The sequence below is a fragment of the Ornithorhynchus anatinus genome, chromosome X1 (assembly GCF_004115215.2).
Source record: "Ornithorhynchus anatinus isolate Pmale09 chromosome X1, mOrnAna1.pri.v4, whole genome shotgun sequence".
NCBI lineage: Eukaryota > Metazoa > Chordata > Mammalia > Monotremata > Ornithorhynchidae > Ornithorhynchus > Ornithorhynchus anatinus.
The window spans coordinates 82,993,999-83,011,965 of NC_041749.1; the positions used below are offsets into that span (position 1 = coordinate 82,993,999).

General features: G+C 45.5%; 1 protein-coding gene across 1 annotated transcript in view; it reads left to right on the plus strand.

Annotated features, from left to right (window-relative positions):
- The window catches only part of NECAB2 (N-terminal EF-hand calcium binding protein 2), a 142,458-nt gene that overhangs the window by 114,543 nt on the left and 9,948 nt on the right, over window positions 1–17,967 (plus strand). Inside the window, exons 9-10 of the mRNA XM_029049794.2 lie at window positions 9,720–9,776; window positions 15,889–16,001. Coding sequence (XP_028905627.1) covers window positions 9,720–9,776; window positions 15,889–16,001 — 170 coding nt within the window. The remainder of the gene's footprint in view (window positions 1–9,719; window positions 9,777–15,888; window positions 16,002–17,967) is intronic.

Here is a 17,967-nt window from a genome sequence, read left to right on the forward strand (position 1 = left end):
ACCCCCACAAATGTATCCCTCAAACAGGGTCTTTCTTTTACCAAAAGAGTCTTAAAACTGGGGTGCCTCCACATATTCACCTGTCTGTGAATCTGGGGATGATGGAGAAGGATTCTGGAATAATTTGGCCCTGGAGCTTGGACCTGAGGAGATGTGAACAGCTGTCTGGTGGTGGCAGGGGCAGAAACAAAGAGACTCCTTAAAAATGTCCTTCCCTTCCCTTTTCTTTTCCTAGGACAGGATTTTTCTTTCCAGCTATAGTATTGATGTTACTCATTAACATTTTTTAAAGCACTTACTGGATGAATCTGCAAAGAGTAAACCTCACATTGGATTGAAAAAGTTTTTTACAGAATCCACAGAATCTTAATGGACCTAATGATAGCAATCTCAATAGCTAATAATCCTAGGAGATATATAACCAGTAATTTGTCGCATTGCAGCACAGGAGGACTAAAAACCATTAAGTTGAGGAAGTGTAGACAAGTTTGTTGGGGTTTCGGGTGGGTTCTTTTTCCCAGTAAAATTGTGTGCTCATGTGTGTCTCCTGATTGGTCCAAGGGTCTGGCCAATTGACAGGTGCTGCCCAGAGAAAATAATAATAATAATGTTGGTATTTGTTAAGCGCTTACTATGTGCAGAGCACTGTTCTAAGCGCTGGGGGAGATACAGGGTAATCAGGTTGTCCCACATGAGGCTCACAGTTAATCCCCATTTTACAGATGAGGTAACTGAGGCACAGAGAAGTTAAATGACTTGTCCACAGTCACACAGCTGACAAGTGGCAGAGCCGGGATTCAAACCCATGACCTCTGACTCCCAAGCCCGGGCTCTTTCCACTGAGCCACGCTGCTGCTAGTTGTTTGGCAGTGGGGTGAAAGAGGAGTGTACCAGCCTGCCTGGACTCTGGAGATTGCCTTGAGGGCACTCAGGACCCAGTGGAGCAAAGGAATTAGGCTCAGCGTGGGGATGAAAAGACCCAAAATACAGCCTGTCCATTATGTGGATGTGCTAAGAAGCGTTGAGAAGGGAGATGAGTAATAATAATAATAATAATTATTACTATTATGGTACTTGTTAAGCACTTACTATGTGCCAAGCACTGTTCTAAGCACTGAGGTCGATACAAGTTAGTCAGGTTGGACACAGTCCCTGTCCCACATGGGGCTCACACTTTTAATCCTCATTTTACTGAGGTAACTAAGGCAGAGAGAGGTGAAGTGACTTGCCCTAGGTCACATAGCAGACAAGTGGCGGAGGTGGAATTAGACCCATGTCCTCTAACTCCCAAGCCCGTGCTCTTGCCACTAGGCCATGCTGCTTATCGTAGTACAAAGCTCCCCAAACAGAAATCCCATTTGCACTGAGGAATCCCCACAGATCATTATCTTGTCTCTTTTCATTCGGGGCAAAGGGAGAATTTTCTACTAGAAAATGCCTGTCTAAAATTATACCTATCCCTCCCAACACAACCATTGGAAGTGCCAAACAATTGTATCAGTCAGTCGATTATATTTATTGAGTGCTTACTGTGTTCAAAGCACTGTACTAAGTGCTTGGGAGCGCACAACACAACGATATGAGAGACACATTCCCTGCCCACAATTTAATAGCAGTAGCAATAGTAACTGATGGGGGAAAGGTCAGGTGTACACACACATGTACCAATCTCATGATAGCTGGATGTGGAAATGCATTCAGCGGTGTGCACCTATTCCAAGTGCCATCCTTGCCACACCTTTGACAACACAGTCAGGCCAAAAACTCCAAGGCATGAACGCCCAAGTGATGCATGACTCCTCGAGAGCCTTCTAAGTCTTGGCATCAAACCACCTCCCGGAATCTGCCTCACCCTTCCTCTATTTCTCCTTCAGGATCCCAAGAAACAAGGCTTAGTATATATTTAATGGCTCAAAGCACCAAAAAAAAAAAAAGAGGGGGCCGCGGGGAGATGCTCATATATTTTGTTTTTAAGCTGAGCGCCGTGTCTGAGTGCCTAGAAACTACAGTGAGAGGCACCAGAGAGTGAGGAAGAGAGGGGGAGGCATAAGAAAAGAGAAGGAGTGTACCAGCTGGCTGAAAATGTCATCCGCAGTGCAACTCTTCCTGTGGGGGTCCCGCGTAAACCCGAGGGAATTGGAAAGCAAACCGTTCAGCAATGGAGTGCGATGAGTAGTTACTTAGACCAGGAGACCAAGTGGAAGGATTTCTAGCTCCATCTAGTGTTGGGCCTAGGAGCTAACCGCTCTCTTTGCGACACTGAGACCATTTGAGCCGAGGTGCTTGTTTATCCTAGGACAGAGACAAAACTGGCATAAAGCAAAACAACATCCATTGCATTCGTAAGAAGTCTGGAATCTACCTCTCTCCTTCCTTAGTCTGGGTTCGCTTGGCTCCCCTCTATGTTCAGTAAGCTCGTTGTGGGCAGGGAATGTGTCTACTTGTACCGTAATCGAGCTCTTAATATTCATTCAGTAGTATTTATTGAGCGCTTACTATGTGCAGAGCACTGTACTAAGCGCTTGGAATATACAATTCGGCAACAGATGGAGACAATCCCTGCCCAATGACGGGCTCACAGTCTAATGGTGCTCTGCACAGAGTAAGTGGTCAATAAATACGATTGAATGACCCGATCCCACACCCACTCATCTTTTTCTGAACCAGAGTCTTGACCCCCTACAGTTCAGCCTTCCTGTGTCAGTGTTACCCAGCATGACTGCCTAGGGCTCTGCCAACGGAGGAGGGGAAATTGCTCAAGGGAAGGTCTCTGGCAGGGTAGGATATTAGCATGTATCTAAGGTTCCTCTCACCTTCTGGACTGTCCATTGTGCCTGAACTTGCATTTTCTTCCTGTGTGACAGTGCTCCCTAGGCAAAGAAGCTGGCGGGAGGGGAAAAAATAGAATTAGCTCAAGGGTCCTAATTTGATTCTGTTTCTTTTTTCACTGGTCCTGCTGTTTCCTCAGAGATGCAATAGCTTTCCAATCCTGCTCCCTAATTGCTCTCGTGTTCCTTGCAGTCCCCCAACCTTCCCTCCTAACTCAAGCATCCTTGTTGGGGGGAAATCTCATTCTTTGAATTAAGATGCTTGGCTTTGGGAAAGGAAGGTCGCAGCAGTTACAGGTTTCTTGTATCAGAGTCACCTTCACCAGTCTAAATTTATGAGTACTCCCAGGGTGGCAAGTGCCACTGTAAGAAAAGGCGGGGGAAAAGGAGGGATGGAGAAGAGGAGAGAGAGAGCTACACTTCTAGCCATCAAGGAAATTATGAACTAGACAGGAAAATAACCATTGTAATTCTCCAGGCCAGCTTTCCTCTCTCTTCCCTTCCCCTCCCCTAGGATACTTTTGGGTTGTTTCCTTCTTCATTTAGTTCATAATCTTGAGCTTTCATAAATAGCTCCTTCATTATCGGGAAAAATGTAGATGTTAATAAAAGTTAAATTGCAGTGAAATTCCTTCCCCTGAAGTTAAATTATTCAGCCCCAAGAATGATTGGAAGTTCATCATTGTGAGTAATTAATTAGAGGGATTGGGAAGAATCCAGTGAGCGGGTTATGTTGTAATACTTCATTTTCCTTTGCCATCGGCTGGTGTCCTGGGGGAGAAGCTCTTGGCACAGAGCCAGTCAGGAACTATGAAATGTTCAGAGAAAGTGCCTGCTTCTGTCCAAAAGAGGCCAAAAGAGGAACGTGCTTGTTCCCTCTTGAGAGGTTCTGAGTTTAGACTGCTGAGGAGTTAAGTACAGTCAGCTAATGCTGACCTGCTTACATCATTAGGAGCCACGTACGATGGGGGCCCAACCTGCCCAGTAGGGCAGAGGTAAGAGTGATAGAGTAACAGGGATGGATTGTGGGTCAGTTTAGGGGGCGTTTAAAGGATCGGGAGAGAGAGCTAAGATGTCTGACCAAGAGCATGGAAAGTAAGAACTGAGTAGAATTCCTGAGGATGTCACAAGGACAGGTGCTGCCCAGTGTGCCACATTCGGGGAGACTCTGCAGGAAGTCTCTCCACAGAGGCGGGGAGAGGGGAATTCATCTACTGAGGTTGTCATAACAACTTTGGGTTCCTTGGTAAGTGATGCTCAGTCTGAGTTTATTTTTAGACTATTGGTTGTCAAGACAACCAAATGCAGTTCTGAGAAGATGAAATTGTGATTGGTTTAATGCATTTTATTATTATTTTTACTCGTTTGTTTTCAGCAACTCGGGTTTGCCTTTGTTCTGCAACAGGGTCAATGGGAAATGAAGTGTGGGTGAGGTAAAGGGAGCAAAGCCTGGCTAGCACAGCAGGAGACGGGCCTCTGGACAGATCAGACCCTTGCATTAGGCTCCTACCTTCCCTTCCCCAGATTCCAGACTCTACTTGGGCCCTAGCCACACCCTGTGAGCCACTGTGGCTTCCTTAGGCTCATCTGAAGAGGAGACTCTCGGACCCCAGACTTTCTTAGGGAAATTCCCCAAGTTCCAGGGCTGCAGAACACCACTGGCACTGTTGGGAGGTTAGTGTTGTGCTTCTTCTAAGTTGCCTATCAAGTCAACACTTTACCATTCAAGTGGTTGCCAAGAAGGCGAACCACATGGATTGTCATTGAGCCCATCAAAATCATCCGGGTGAAACCTGCCCAGGCTGGGGTGTCTTGAACGATTCATCAGGTCTTTTTTCTGTTGGCCTCAACCCCAAGCCCCGGCAAATAAAATAAACATTTTTTTATGGTATTTGTTAAATGCATACTATGTGTCAAACACTGTTCCAAGCACTGGAGTAGATACAAGTTAATTAGGTTGGACACAGTCCCTGTTCTGCATGGGGCTCACATTCTAAGTAGGAGGGGGAGAACTGAGTCACAGAGAAGTTATATGATTTTTCCAAGGTCACACAGAAAACAATTGGCAGAGAGGAATTAGAACCCAGGTCCTCTGACTCCAAGGCCCGTGCTCTTTCCACTAGGCCATGCTGTTTCTCATATCCATGACTAATCAGTCAATCAACCAACGGTATTTAGTGAACGCTTACTGGGTGCAGGACACTGTACTAAGCCAGCTTCATTCTACAACTTTAAAAGGTCCCAAAAGAGTCTAATTCCAGGTCTGAGCAAAGGCTGTGAGACCAAGAAGAGAGGGTAATAATAATTGTGGTATTCTTTTTAAGTGCTTACTATGTGCCAGATACTGTACTAAGAAGTGGGGTAGGTATTTGGGTTGGACACAGTCCCTATCCCACATAGGGCTCACAATCATAATTCCCATTTTCCAGATGAGGTAACTGAGGCACAGAGAAGTGAAGTGATTTGCCCAAGGTCACACAGCAGGCAAGTTGCAGACCAGGGATTAGAACCCAGATCCTTCTGACTCCCAGGCCTGTGCTCTATCCACTTGGCCACGCATACACCTGGGAAGAGGGAAGCGAGACTCTTCAAGGTTGTTGATTCCAGAAACTGAAGCTGAGGATCTCTGAACAGCTGTTTCTGGTGGCTGGAGCCCAGCAGCGCTCTCCACTTATTTTTCTTAGCCTGGGTGTGTGCACTTCTGCTGTGATTGATGCTTTACTGAGAAGCGGCTGTGTGTTTTTCACCTCTCCTACTAACAGAAATTCCCTCGGCTTCCTACTGGAACAAATGTCCCATCCATGCCTATGATTCTCTAGTTCAAAACCATCTCTCCCAAATCCTGTTCTAAAATAAAATCAACCAACAGGGCTTATTCCCCCGCTCCCATCATATTATTACCCTCAAGGCCATCTGTTAGGAATCTCCCAATTTCATTAAAAAGTCTAACAAATAATACAAATCAGAAAAATCTCAGCGATGGGAAACTAAATTGAAAAGGAAATAGCTTAGGTGAACACATTTTTCCAATTAGAATCTGTAAATCCACTTGCAAGGAAACAGTTCCAACAGCAGTCTCATCTGCCTGAGACCTGTTAAATTATATACCTTGAGGCAGCTGTCAGAGTAAGGGATGTGGCTAAGCTCTTTCCATCTCAGTGGTTCTGCAGTATTTAGTCCCGGCCCACTGCCTGATCTCCGGATGTTTGACAGAATCAAGGCCTCAACCAGAAAGCTTTAGAGATCAAAATCAGAGTGCAGTGAGATTACCTTTGCTAGTCTGCTGACAGTGACCTATGGAATTCTTTCACAGGAAGCAGTTTCAGCATTTGATGAGCGTCCTTCTGGGGTGCAATGGGACTTTCTTAGCATCTGGTGATGTGGCTTTCTGCACATAAATCATCTCTCCCTGACCACTTCTACCCGAGGCTGGAACAAGCCCTCCTTTCCATAAAGCCATGATGGACGACTATTTGCGATGCCCAAATTCAATCTAAATGTAAAATTGGAGGCCTAGCATCTGTTCCTTGCTGCTGAAACTCCCTAATTTAGTGACCGAACATGCAGTGGGTAATCTCTCTCTCCTAGCATCTGAGAATGGCTCAGGGAGTTGCTAGGCAGGACTACGGGAAAAGTCCAAGAAAGCAGTGTGAAGGAATGGCAAAGACTATGGTTCAGCTTCTCTGGCCAAGGAACCTGTCCCAGGGTTTATGTAGCAGGAACTTGGGGCACAAGAAACAGTATTCCTGAGAACTTCCTAGGTTTCCCTGTCCAGTCCAAAGAGATGCCCCAAAGGCCTCTTGAAGTGTGGAGAAAATTGCTTATAATAAACAGCTGGGCTTTGAGGCAACTTAGGTGTAATGTTTTGTGTGTAGCTTGCTATGGGATAGAGAATGAGGGAAAAACTCTCAGGTCAAAATAAATAAGAAGGCTTGGCCAATTCCTCTGGAGAGTCTGTTTCTGAAGCTTCTTTCTCTGCCTTGAGGTGGTAGCATTTATTGAGAGCCCTCACTTGATGTGGTGCACTGTACTGTACTAGGCATTTGGGATGGACAGAATAAAGAAGTGACACATCCCCTGGCCACAAGGAGCTTACATTCCAATGGGATAAACAAACACAAAAATAGAGGAGTCAAAATAAATAAATTGAGCAGACTCCTATACACAAAAGTGCTAAGCCAAGCATTTAGTACAGTATGCTGCACGCAGTAAGTGCTCAATAAATGCCACTGATTGACGGTGTAAATAGTTTCATAAGTGCTGGAGTTGGCTGAAGGGGTAATATAGTTCAAGGTGCTGGGAATTTAATCGGAAAGCTTGTTGGAGGGGTTGGGATTTTAGGAGGGATTTGACTGAGAGGAGAGCTGTGGTCTGACCGATGCAGGAAGGGAGGAAGTTCCAAGCAAGAGGAACAGCAATTTTCCCTATCTGTAATTTGTTTCTATGTTTGTATCCCCCTCCAGACTGTAAGCTCCTTATGGGCAGACACCATGCCTACCAAGTCTTTTGTATTATACTCTCCCAAGTACTTAATACAGTGCTCTGCACACAGTAAGAGCTCAATGAATACCACTCACTGATTGGGCCATACAGCAGCAGGTAGTGTAGACTGGATGGGGGAAGAGCCCGAGAGACCAACAAGGAAGGTTAATGCAATAAACTAGCCAAGGCAATGCCAGAGTTTGTACCAGAGCAAGAGCAGTTTGGATGAAGAAAAAAGGGTGGATCTGAGAAATATTGTATAGTAAAAAGCAGGATTTGGCAGTAGACTGGAAGTGAGAGTTGACTGACAGTGAAGTGTCAAGGATGATGGCAAGGTTGCAGGATTCTGGGATAGGGAGGATGGTGGTGATGTTGTTGCCTGAGATGGGAAAAGTTAGCAGGACAAATGAGTTTAGGGGAAAAGATGAGGAGTTTTGTTTTAGACATGTTGAGTATGATGTGAGGTGCCGGCAGGACATCCAATTGGAGATGTCCTGGAAGCAAAAAGAGAGGTGGGATTGTTCCTGTTCCATCCCCAAAAGAAGGATGCTATCTCCCCATCTTCTACTGCCTCCTCTGAGCCAATGGGGCTGAGAGGTGAATAAGAGGAGAGTCATCTGCCTATTTGTCTGGAGTCCCCCACTCTCCGCCTCTCCCATTAAAGCTTGAGACTGATCAAGATTGGCACGGAACCCTAATAAAAATCTGCTTTTCCCTCAAAGCTACTCATGTATAATTTCTAATCTGCCTGGATCTGATGTTATCAGAAATGTCATATTCACTTTCCACCTTCTCCTGCTGTCCCCTGCTATAACCTCCTTTAGCTCTTGCTGTGAGGAAAATTTGGGAGAAACATCAATCTTATTTTTTGAACACTTATTGTATGCAGCACACTATACTGATGGGGAAAATGCAATAGAGTAAGGGGACATGATCCCTGCCCTCAAAGAGCTAACAATCTAGCCGGGGAGACAGATGCTAAAATAAATTACAGATAAGGGAAGCAGCATAGTATAAGAATATGTACAGAAGGGCTGTGGGGGAAGGGGAGTGGGATGAGTACCCAAGTGCTTAGGAGGCAGGTATGGATTCGAATACATGGATGACAGAGTAGGGAAGGAAAATAGGATAAGGAACTAAAGCGAGCTCTGGGCCACAGCAAGAGGCATTTCGGGATCAGGTTTAAAATATATTTTTATGGTATTTGTTAAGCGCTTACTATGTGTCAAGCACTCTTCTAAGTGTTGAGGTAGATACAAATTAATGAGGCTGGATAAGGTCCCTGTCCCACATGGGGCTCAGAGTCTAAGTAGGAGGGAGAACAGGTATTGAATCCCCATTTTGCAGTTTAGGCAACTGAGGCTCTGAGAAGTTAAGTGATTTGTCCAAGGTCACACAGCAGGCAAATGGCAGAGCTGGGATTAGAATCCAGGTCCTCTGGTTCCCAGGACCGTGCTCTTTCCACTAGACCTCGTTGTTTCCTTCTCCCTTTGCCTCTCTCCCAGCTGTTAACCCAAGAGCCTCATGAGACCAGGTAAGAAGCCCTGTGGATGGGATCCAGCTGCCAGCAGGAATTGTAAACACGCCATGGTGTGAGACTCACAGGAGTGTCAAGGAATAGTTCATGTGTTTAATCCAAGACTGCAGTGGGCTGCCAGACTACCTCTCTAGGCAGTAAGGAAAAGTGGTGGGGAGATGAAGAACGACAGTGAACTGGGACAGTATGGAGTCTGGAGTTCTAATTCCTGCCCCTCCTTTTCCCTTACTATGACATCTTGAGCAAATTACTGAATTACTGCAATTACTGAACCCCTGCCAGATGAAAAGCACTGAAAGTTATTCGCTTGGGGAAGTAAAAAGCAAACATGCTTTTATAACTGTAAAAACCATCCTACACCTGGATTGGTTGAATACTGTGTGGTACTGGTTGTTAGCCTGTTCATCCCTAAACATAATAATAGATTTTAGGTTGGCCAACCATCCCCAATCTTTCCAAGTATCTTGTTGCTACTTTCAGAGAGAGAATACTGGGTTAGGTGGGCCATTGGTCTGAATCGATATTAGCATTTCTTATGTGCTTTTGCCAAATACTCTGGGAGGCACTTGGAAATAGTTCGAGAAACAGGCTTCCTTTGGATTCTGCATGTGTTTACTGATGGATGAGGCTGTCTTTTAGAACACCTTCTGCTGATTGATGGGGTCTACTTCCCATTCCCTACTCTGCGTAGGTTACCTAAAGAGCAAAGGCAAAATTCTTCCAATCCATATACAGCCCAGAAAGCCGTTCACGTGGAGATAGTTATTGGAACTGAATCTCCTCCCCTGGATCCCTAACATACACACCCAGATCAGGAATTTGATCAGTCTCCAAGACACAAATCCCCCATAACTCTATTTTGTTGCTTTCAGACACTCTGGTTTGACCTGCAGCAACGCCTGTCAGACAGCGATAGTACAGCCTGCGCAGTGAGTATATAATAATAATAATAGTACTTGTTCATTCATTCATTAATTCATTCAATAGTATTTATTGAGCACTTACTATGTGCAGAGCACTGTACTAAGCGCTTGGAATGTACAAATCGGTAACAGATAGAGACAGTCCCTGCCCTTTGACGGGCTTACAGTCTAATCAGGGGAGACGGACAAACAAGAACAATAACAATAGCAATGTTAAGTGCTTACTATGTGCCAAGCACTGTTCTAAATGCTGGGGTAGATACAACTTAATCAGGTTGGACACAGTCCCTGTCCCACATGGGGCTCCCACTCTTAATCCCCATTTTACAGATGAGGTGACTAAGGCCCAGAGAAATTAAGTGATTTGCCCAAGGTCACACAGCAGACAAGTGGCAGAGCAGGGATTAGAACCCAGGTCCTTATGACTCCCAGACCTGTGCTCTCTCCACTAAGCCAGACTGCTTTGTATATCTACCTCACTGTTCTGGGCCCTATTCTGCTGGAGGCATCTGATGAAGTGAAAAGGGAAAAGAACCCTAAAGGCTTACCCGAGACAGGTCCTGCTCACATGTGTGCTAGAGAGGGAGGGTCCAGACCTAACTGTCTCTCTGGGAACTTCAGGCAAGTTCCAAGTGGGTCAGGTTCTACTCAAACCCAAAGGTACAGCTGCGCCAACCCTAAGAGCACTTGGAATGCTAAACTGATTGCTTTTCAGCTCACTACTTCAGTCTTCCTGGGGCAACACCCATCTGTTTGTATGTCCGTCCAACTGGCTCCTCTCCTACAGATCAGAAGAGCACAAACTTCAAGGTGGGGTTGCCTAGTGTAAACTAACACAACCACTGACCAAGTTCCCCTCCCAAAATTTGCCTCTGAAAATACTCCAAACTAGAAAATATAGGAGAAATATGACTGGTTAGATGAGGTCCTCTAGGTATTCACCCAGTTAAATAAGAATCTGATCTACTATTGAGCCTGCAGACCTTCAAGATCAGCAGCTAATCTGCCCCCTCAGAATCTGCAAATGAAATAAAGATTGGATTCTCTGCCTTGAACTAGGCTGATTGTAATTGGAGTAATTCTCAGTGTCCTAGCTGGAAATGGGGCCAGTCTAAGGCATTGGTGGGCATGGTTGATGCATATTACTGAGCTCTCAACCAAAGGTTCACTCCTCTTCAGAATGCACGCACCCCTCACTCCGTTCATGTATTCATGTGCACCCCTCCATTTTGCAGAGGTGTGGCAAAGTGCCCGGGGTGACACCCAGGGGCTTCTTGACATATCACACTGACTGACAGTAAAGGTCAGAGGAGCTGTACAAGCACTACTGGCCTCAAGAAACTGGAGCTTCAAATTAGCAACAAAAGCACAAATGGAGGGTCACCTGTTTTCATTGCCACTGAAAGAAGCTCTGGGCCAGAAAGACTGCTCTTTGGCTTGCTTCTCCCTTAGACACCAATTTCTCCTCTTCCTGGGTATAGAGGATTGCTGCTTTGTCCTAGCTCTGCTCTAGCAGAGGCAGAGGGCCCGGATATTTGTCTTTAGACCAGCAGTCTGGAGAGTAGGCATGGAAAGTCATGACAGAACCAGGATCCTTTGGCATTGTCATCTTCAGAGAAGGTCCTGGGGGGTTGTCCGGTTTCACCTCTACAATATCGCCAAGATCCGCCCTTTCCTCTCCACCCAAATGGCTACCTTACTGTTACGGGCTCTCGTTATATCCCGGCTAGACTACTGTGTCAGCCTTCTCTCTGACCTCCCTTCCTCCTTTCTCGCCCCGCTCCAGTCTATTCTTCACTTTGCTGCCCGGCTCATCTTCCTGCAGAAACGATCTGGGCATGTCACTCCCCTTCTTAAACAACTCCAGTGGTTGCCTATCAACCTCCGCTCCAAACAAAAACTCCTCACTCTAGGCTTCAAGGCTCTCCATCACCTTGCCCCTTCCTACCTCTCCTCCCTTCTCTCTTTCTACCACCCACCCCGCACGCTCCGCTCCTCTGCCGCCCACCTCCTCACCGTCCCTCGGTCTCGCCTATCCCGCCGTCGACCCCTGGGTCACGTCCTCCCGCGGTCCTGGAACGCCCTCCCTCCTCACCTCCGCCAAACTGATTCTCTTTCCCTCTTCAAAACCCTACTTAAAACTCACCTCCTCCAAGAGGCGTTCCCAGACTGAGCTCCTCTTCTCCCTCTACTCCCTCTGCCATCCCCCCTTTACCTCTCCGCAGCTAAACCCTCATTTTCCCCTTTTCCCTCTGCTCCTCCACCTCTCCCTTCCCATCCCCACAGCACTGTACTTGTCCGCTCAACTGTATATATTTTCGTTACCCTATTTATTTTGTTAATGAATTGTACATTGCCTTGATTCTATTTAGTTGCCATTGTTTTTACGAGATGTTCTTCCCCTTGACTCTGTTTATTGCCATTGTTCTTGTCTGTCCGTCTCCCCCGATTAGACTGTAAGCCCGTCAAACGGCAGGGACTGTCTCTATCTGTTGCCGACTTGTTCATCCCAAGCGCTTAGTACAGTGCTCTGCACATAGTAGGCGCTCAATAAATACTATAAATAAATACTATTGAATTGTCAGCTTAGATCACTCTCTTCATCATCATCATCATTAATGGTATTTATTAAGTGCTTACTGTGTACAGAGCACTGTACTAGTGCTTGGGAAAATATAATGCAATGGAGTTAGCAGATATGTTCCCTGCCCACAATGAGCTTACAGTCTAGCGGGAGAGACAGTCATTAATATAAATAAATAATGATGGCATTTGTTAAGCGCTTACTATGTGCCAAGCACTGTTCTAAGCGCTGGGGGAGATACAAGGTAATCAGGTTGTCCCACTTGGGGCTCACAGTCTTAATCCCCATTATACAGATGAGGGAACTGAGGCCCAGAGAAGTCAAGTGACTTGTCCAGGGTCACACAGCAGACAAGTGGCGGAGCCAGGATTAGAACCCACAACCTCTGACTCCCAAGCCCGGGCTCTTTCTACTGAGCCATGCTGCTTCTCTATAAATAAATAATTTATAATATACAATTTAAAGGTGTGGACATAAGTCTCTTGGCCTCAGGGTTACAGTTTCTCCTCATTCTCCAGCCAAAGACTTGCATGGCTACAGTATTTTGCACATGTATCCACTGGTGAGAGGGTCCACTCACCTCACCCTACCCAAGCTGCATTGTTTTGATAGTTAGATTCCCTTGAGGTGGTGCTAATATGTTCTACTCTGAGTGTCCCCATATTTTAAAGTTTCTATCCTACAAATGAACTCTCCCTTTTGTTTCTTTGTGGTTTTGTTCTGTTGAAAAGGATTTGGTTTAATGGCCAAATTGCTGTCCACACGTACACACACACACACACACACTTTACACACAAGCAATGCTAATTACCTGACCTGCAATATTTCTGTGGGTGTCTATGGGTAAAGGCAGGAAAATTGCAGATATGCAACCTTTCAATCTTCTTCTCTTCAGGAATATTGTGAGTTGATGTCTTAGACTTTTAAGCCCAGATGTAAGGACAGTAAGAGGCTATCCTTTCCCTCTGCCTTCTAGTCACATACTGAAATCTGGCAGCAGGTCAGTCTCCCTGTATCCAACCTCCCCCATCCATCAATCAATGATATTTATTGTTTACTGTACTAAGTGCTTGGGAGAGTACAACAGAGATGATAGACATGATAGTTACCTACAAGGAGCTTGCAGTCTATCCCAAACTGAGGTGCTAATCCTAAAGCACAACTAGGATCTCTCTTGTAAAAAATATGGAAGGGTATGTTGATTGTGCATCGCCTTTTACAATCATACTCACGCGTATGGATAGGACCTAACCGTTAGGTTTGTGTACACACACACACACACACACACTCAACCCACACCCCACCGCCCCTGCCTTGAGATCCCAGCACAAATTCCACCCTCTCCTTTTATGCAAATATCTTATCTCTGGGTCCTGATGCATTATGCAGCTTTCAGCATTACATATATTTATACTCTGATATGTTTTTCAAAGCTATATATATCAGAGAGGCCAAAGGAAGGGATATATATATATATATATATGTATAAATATTCTTCCTTTCTGCCCACAAACTCCTCCTGTCAATTCCAAAGGATTATTTATCCCAGCCTCAGAAGTGAATGTAAGCCACAAAATCAATCTGTTCTTGAGAATGTAACTGGTTATAATTCTGGACTCGACTGTAAACCTCTTCAGGAGTTAATTGGGGTTGGGGGAGGACGAGGAGATTGAGAGGAGGCAAGAGACTTCTAAAATCATACCTGATTTCATGATCCAAGAAATCAATAGGTACTACCTTGCCCATGCTCATCCACGGAGATTTCCTTAGAGGGTTGTTAACCTCTTTCAAGTTATCAGGTGGCTATGATTTTTTTCCACCCTGAAATAAAAATAAAAACACCTGCAGGAAACTATCCTTAATAAAGTCTCTATGTTGACTGAAAAGACTTCATTTTTCACCTATTATTGGCATATATCTTCCCTCAGAAGTCTGAGGTTCAGAAACTAAAAATGGATGTTTTCTCCTCTGAAAAGGCTTTGCTTGGCTCAGCCTGGGATACAGCTTATTCTACAACACCTAATCCAAACCACACTAACAGCATAGGCTGAGGGTCACTTTAGCAAAACACATTTTTTGAACTACAAAAAGTTTGGGAGGAGAAAGGAGCCCGCAAATCTTTTAGGCAAATCAGCACCATTTAGCTAAGCGATGTCATTTTCAAAAGTAGGTATGTCTGCATGCTTCTTTGAATAAAACTTCCCTGGGGAGGTTTGGTATATCTTTACAGTGATTTTTCCACCTATATATAAAGTTGAAGAGAGCCAGCCACTTCTTTTGGCTATACCAGAAGGAACCCTAACATTTGGTGAAAATTCTCAGGAAAGACTTTCTCTGAAGTGGAGAAAAAGCATGAGCTTCAATTTTCAAATTAGATCATTGAAGATTTCTCATGTGCTACAGCTTTGTTCTAAGAGTCGCAGCTTCCATTTCCTCTGGAGAGCAAGGCTTAATTAGAAGTGCAATCAAAAAATGCTCGGAGCTGATTATGGAGCTAGTCTGGGTTGGGTGGCCAAAGTGGCACTTCAAAGAATCAGAAGGCCTCTGTCAGCTCTTCAGTCTATACTTCACTGGTCTTGGTAATTCCCCAGCCGTAATATCTGCCTGTCCATCACTTATCTAACTGTCTGGCTTTCTCTTTTCAATCATTCACCCATATTCTATCATTTTTGAGCTGGGCATAAAAGTTTGAGGTTTTTCCGATCTTGCCCGTGAAAATAGAGGGTCTGCCTAGACACAGCCAAAAGGAAGGGCAGGAACAGTAAGTCATTTTAGTAGTGTTGGGTTTCTCTTTTACACTTTGGATAGCAGCTGGTCAAGTTGTGACTTCTGATCGCAGACCTTGAGCCTTGCCCAACTTCCCCTAGCTCCCATCCACTCCTTTGGAATGGCAGTTGGCTGGCAGAGAGCCCTGCAAGTGACAGCTGATTTTTCAGCCAAGTCCTTGAAGTACAGAGAACAACTGTGTATTCATCAGAACTAGTACAGCTAGGTGACAGTCCTGGGTATTTGAAAAAGTAATTGAACCAGAGTGTTTCCGGCCTGCCCTACTTTCTCCTCAGTTACTCAGGGGCCTCGGACGTGGGGGTTCTTTGAGAGATGCTTGTGTTAAAGTCAAGGTCACTAACTCTTTTGCACATTTAAAAAAAAAATCAAGTGAAAGTATCTGAGGGGGACCTTTAGCAGCAGGCACTGATTTTTGGTGGAAAGTTGGTGTTCTGCTATTCCTGCTGCCCTCCCCTTGGTCAGAATGTGCCTGTGGTGAACAGGAACCTAGACTCACCATCCTCCAGTACTCTTACCCAATCTGGGAATCTTAGCACAGTGGAAATGGCCCAGCCCAAGTAGAGCATTTTCTTCCAGCTGCAAAGAGAGGTCAAAGGTCCTGGCACTCCCAGAAAACCAGGAGAGGCCATTTCTACCTTATCAAACAGAGGATAGAGCACTACTTACTGAGTCCTTTGGGGATGGGAGTGGAAAACCAGCAACAAGAGGGGTCTGACCAATGCAATGCTTCTCTCCCTGCTATTTCAGTACCTCCTCCTAGTTCGGCAGGAGATGGCCGTTTCCCAGAAACACCTGGGAGAATTCTGCAGCTCCCTGAAACAGTATCTGAAGAGTGTGGCGGGAGAGAGGGACTGCTTCCAGTAAGTACTATTTGGGTTTCTTCAGAGATGGAGGAAGAAGAGGGAAGTTGTGAGGTGGACTTTTCCCCGATTGATAGGGCAGGACTTCCGCTGGTACGATGAGTCAAATACCCCTTTTGATATTCAGTCCCACTGGTGAGATTCAAGAGGGAAAGAAGAGGGAAACGTCAAAGAGGGGACAAGGGTCTCAGGCCTTAGGAAAGGGATGAAATATTTTCTGAATAAACCTAGTGTGCATCATCTCCTTCCCCTTGAGACTCCCCTAATCACATTTCACAAGAATTAAGCCCTAAAGGTCTGTTAAAGCAAGGAAACACCCAAATGGGGTACCCATTATGCCCATCAAATGTACAACAGCCTCTTCTGCATTTAGAATGTTACCCAGTGCCCCATCACACCACCATTCCCCAATCCGGTCACACACAACCTTAGTTACACCCAACTCTTCTCCCTCTCAGGTGAAACAAGTGTCCTCCTATGGCAAAAACACATAAGTGCTCATAAACATGGATTTCCATGAAAACCAAACAAAAATAGAGGTTATTCCACTTCCTTTTGACCCCTGCTTCAAATGTGAAGCTGCAGACAAATACTTTTTGACTCAGGTATAGCAAGACTCCAAGTTGGAGCATTGTCTGAAATGTCCCAAGGCCCCAGTGGTGTCAGCTTCATGTCACAGTTTCCTACCTAAGAGGATTGGTGTTATCCATTTGTACCCACCACTCCCATTTGCCTTTGGGAGGTGACTTGGGATGTTGAGCCTAACGTGCTAAGCTGCCAAGTTTGATTCAAATATTGTGTCCCACCCATCCTTCCCCAAACTATAGCAAGAAGCCCCTTGGCCAGAGTGAAAAGGAGACACCTTTGGGTGTCTTGGACCATCCTACCTCCAGCCCAACATCAAAGGTCCCCTCCCTGGAGACCCCTCCCCTGATTCCATGCCCACTCTCACAGTGAACCCCAGGGAACAAGCTAAAGCCTCAGTGTTGAATGCTGGAAAGCAAGTTCAACCATCCAGGCAGCCCTGTGACCAGTAGGGAGTTTAGGGCTCTGGTGGTATTAAGGTCTTATTCCCTGTTTGGATGATTTGCTCCTTCTTGGTGTTGGCTTGTACAAGATTTTCATTGTTAATTTGAGTTTCTTTGAATCTACAGTGTTATATTTTGTTCAAGTTTTTGTCTTTGCTGGCAACCTCCTTGAGGACAGAATCTGGGTGTTCTACCTTTAATGCACCTTACCCAGCACCTAGCACATCAAGAGGACAAGTATCCTTATTTTAGTAGTACAATCATGGCATTTCAACAGGTCCAAGTTGGGATCTATTAAGGACCCTGTTTTAGGTTGGGGTTGGGGAAGAAATCATCCCTGTAGTGGCAGGAGGAACAGCCACCACTGCTGTTTAGGCTAAACTTGGCTTTCTAATAATAATAATGGTACTTGTTAAGCACTTACTGTGTGTCAAGCACTGATCTAAGCGCTGGGGTAGATACAAGCTAATCAGGATGGTCACAGTCCCGCTCCCACAAGGGGCTCACACTTTTAATCCCCATTTTACAGATGAGGTAACTGAGGCCCAGAGAAGTGAAGTGACTTGTCCAAGGTCACATAGCAGACAAGTGGCAGAGGAGGGATTAGAACCCAGGTTCTTCTGACTCCCAGGCCTGTGATCTATCCACTAAGCCATGCTGCTTCCTTTTCTGGGCCAAGGATGTCCCAGAGTTTCTGGTAAAGTCAGACACTCCCATCCAGAGATTTAGACTACCTAGGAGGCCCCAGCTACCTTCATTCTGTGTCACGGCTGCCCAGAGCTGCCTGACTAGGTCCTCTGACAAAAGACGGCTGAGCCTCTAAAAGAAGCACCACAACTTCCTGCAGATCTGCAAACAGTGCTCTTCTCTTTGCTGATGTCTAACAACTCAGTGTGCCATCTGAGAAGACACATTGCTCCATATCACTCTGGAGTTTG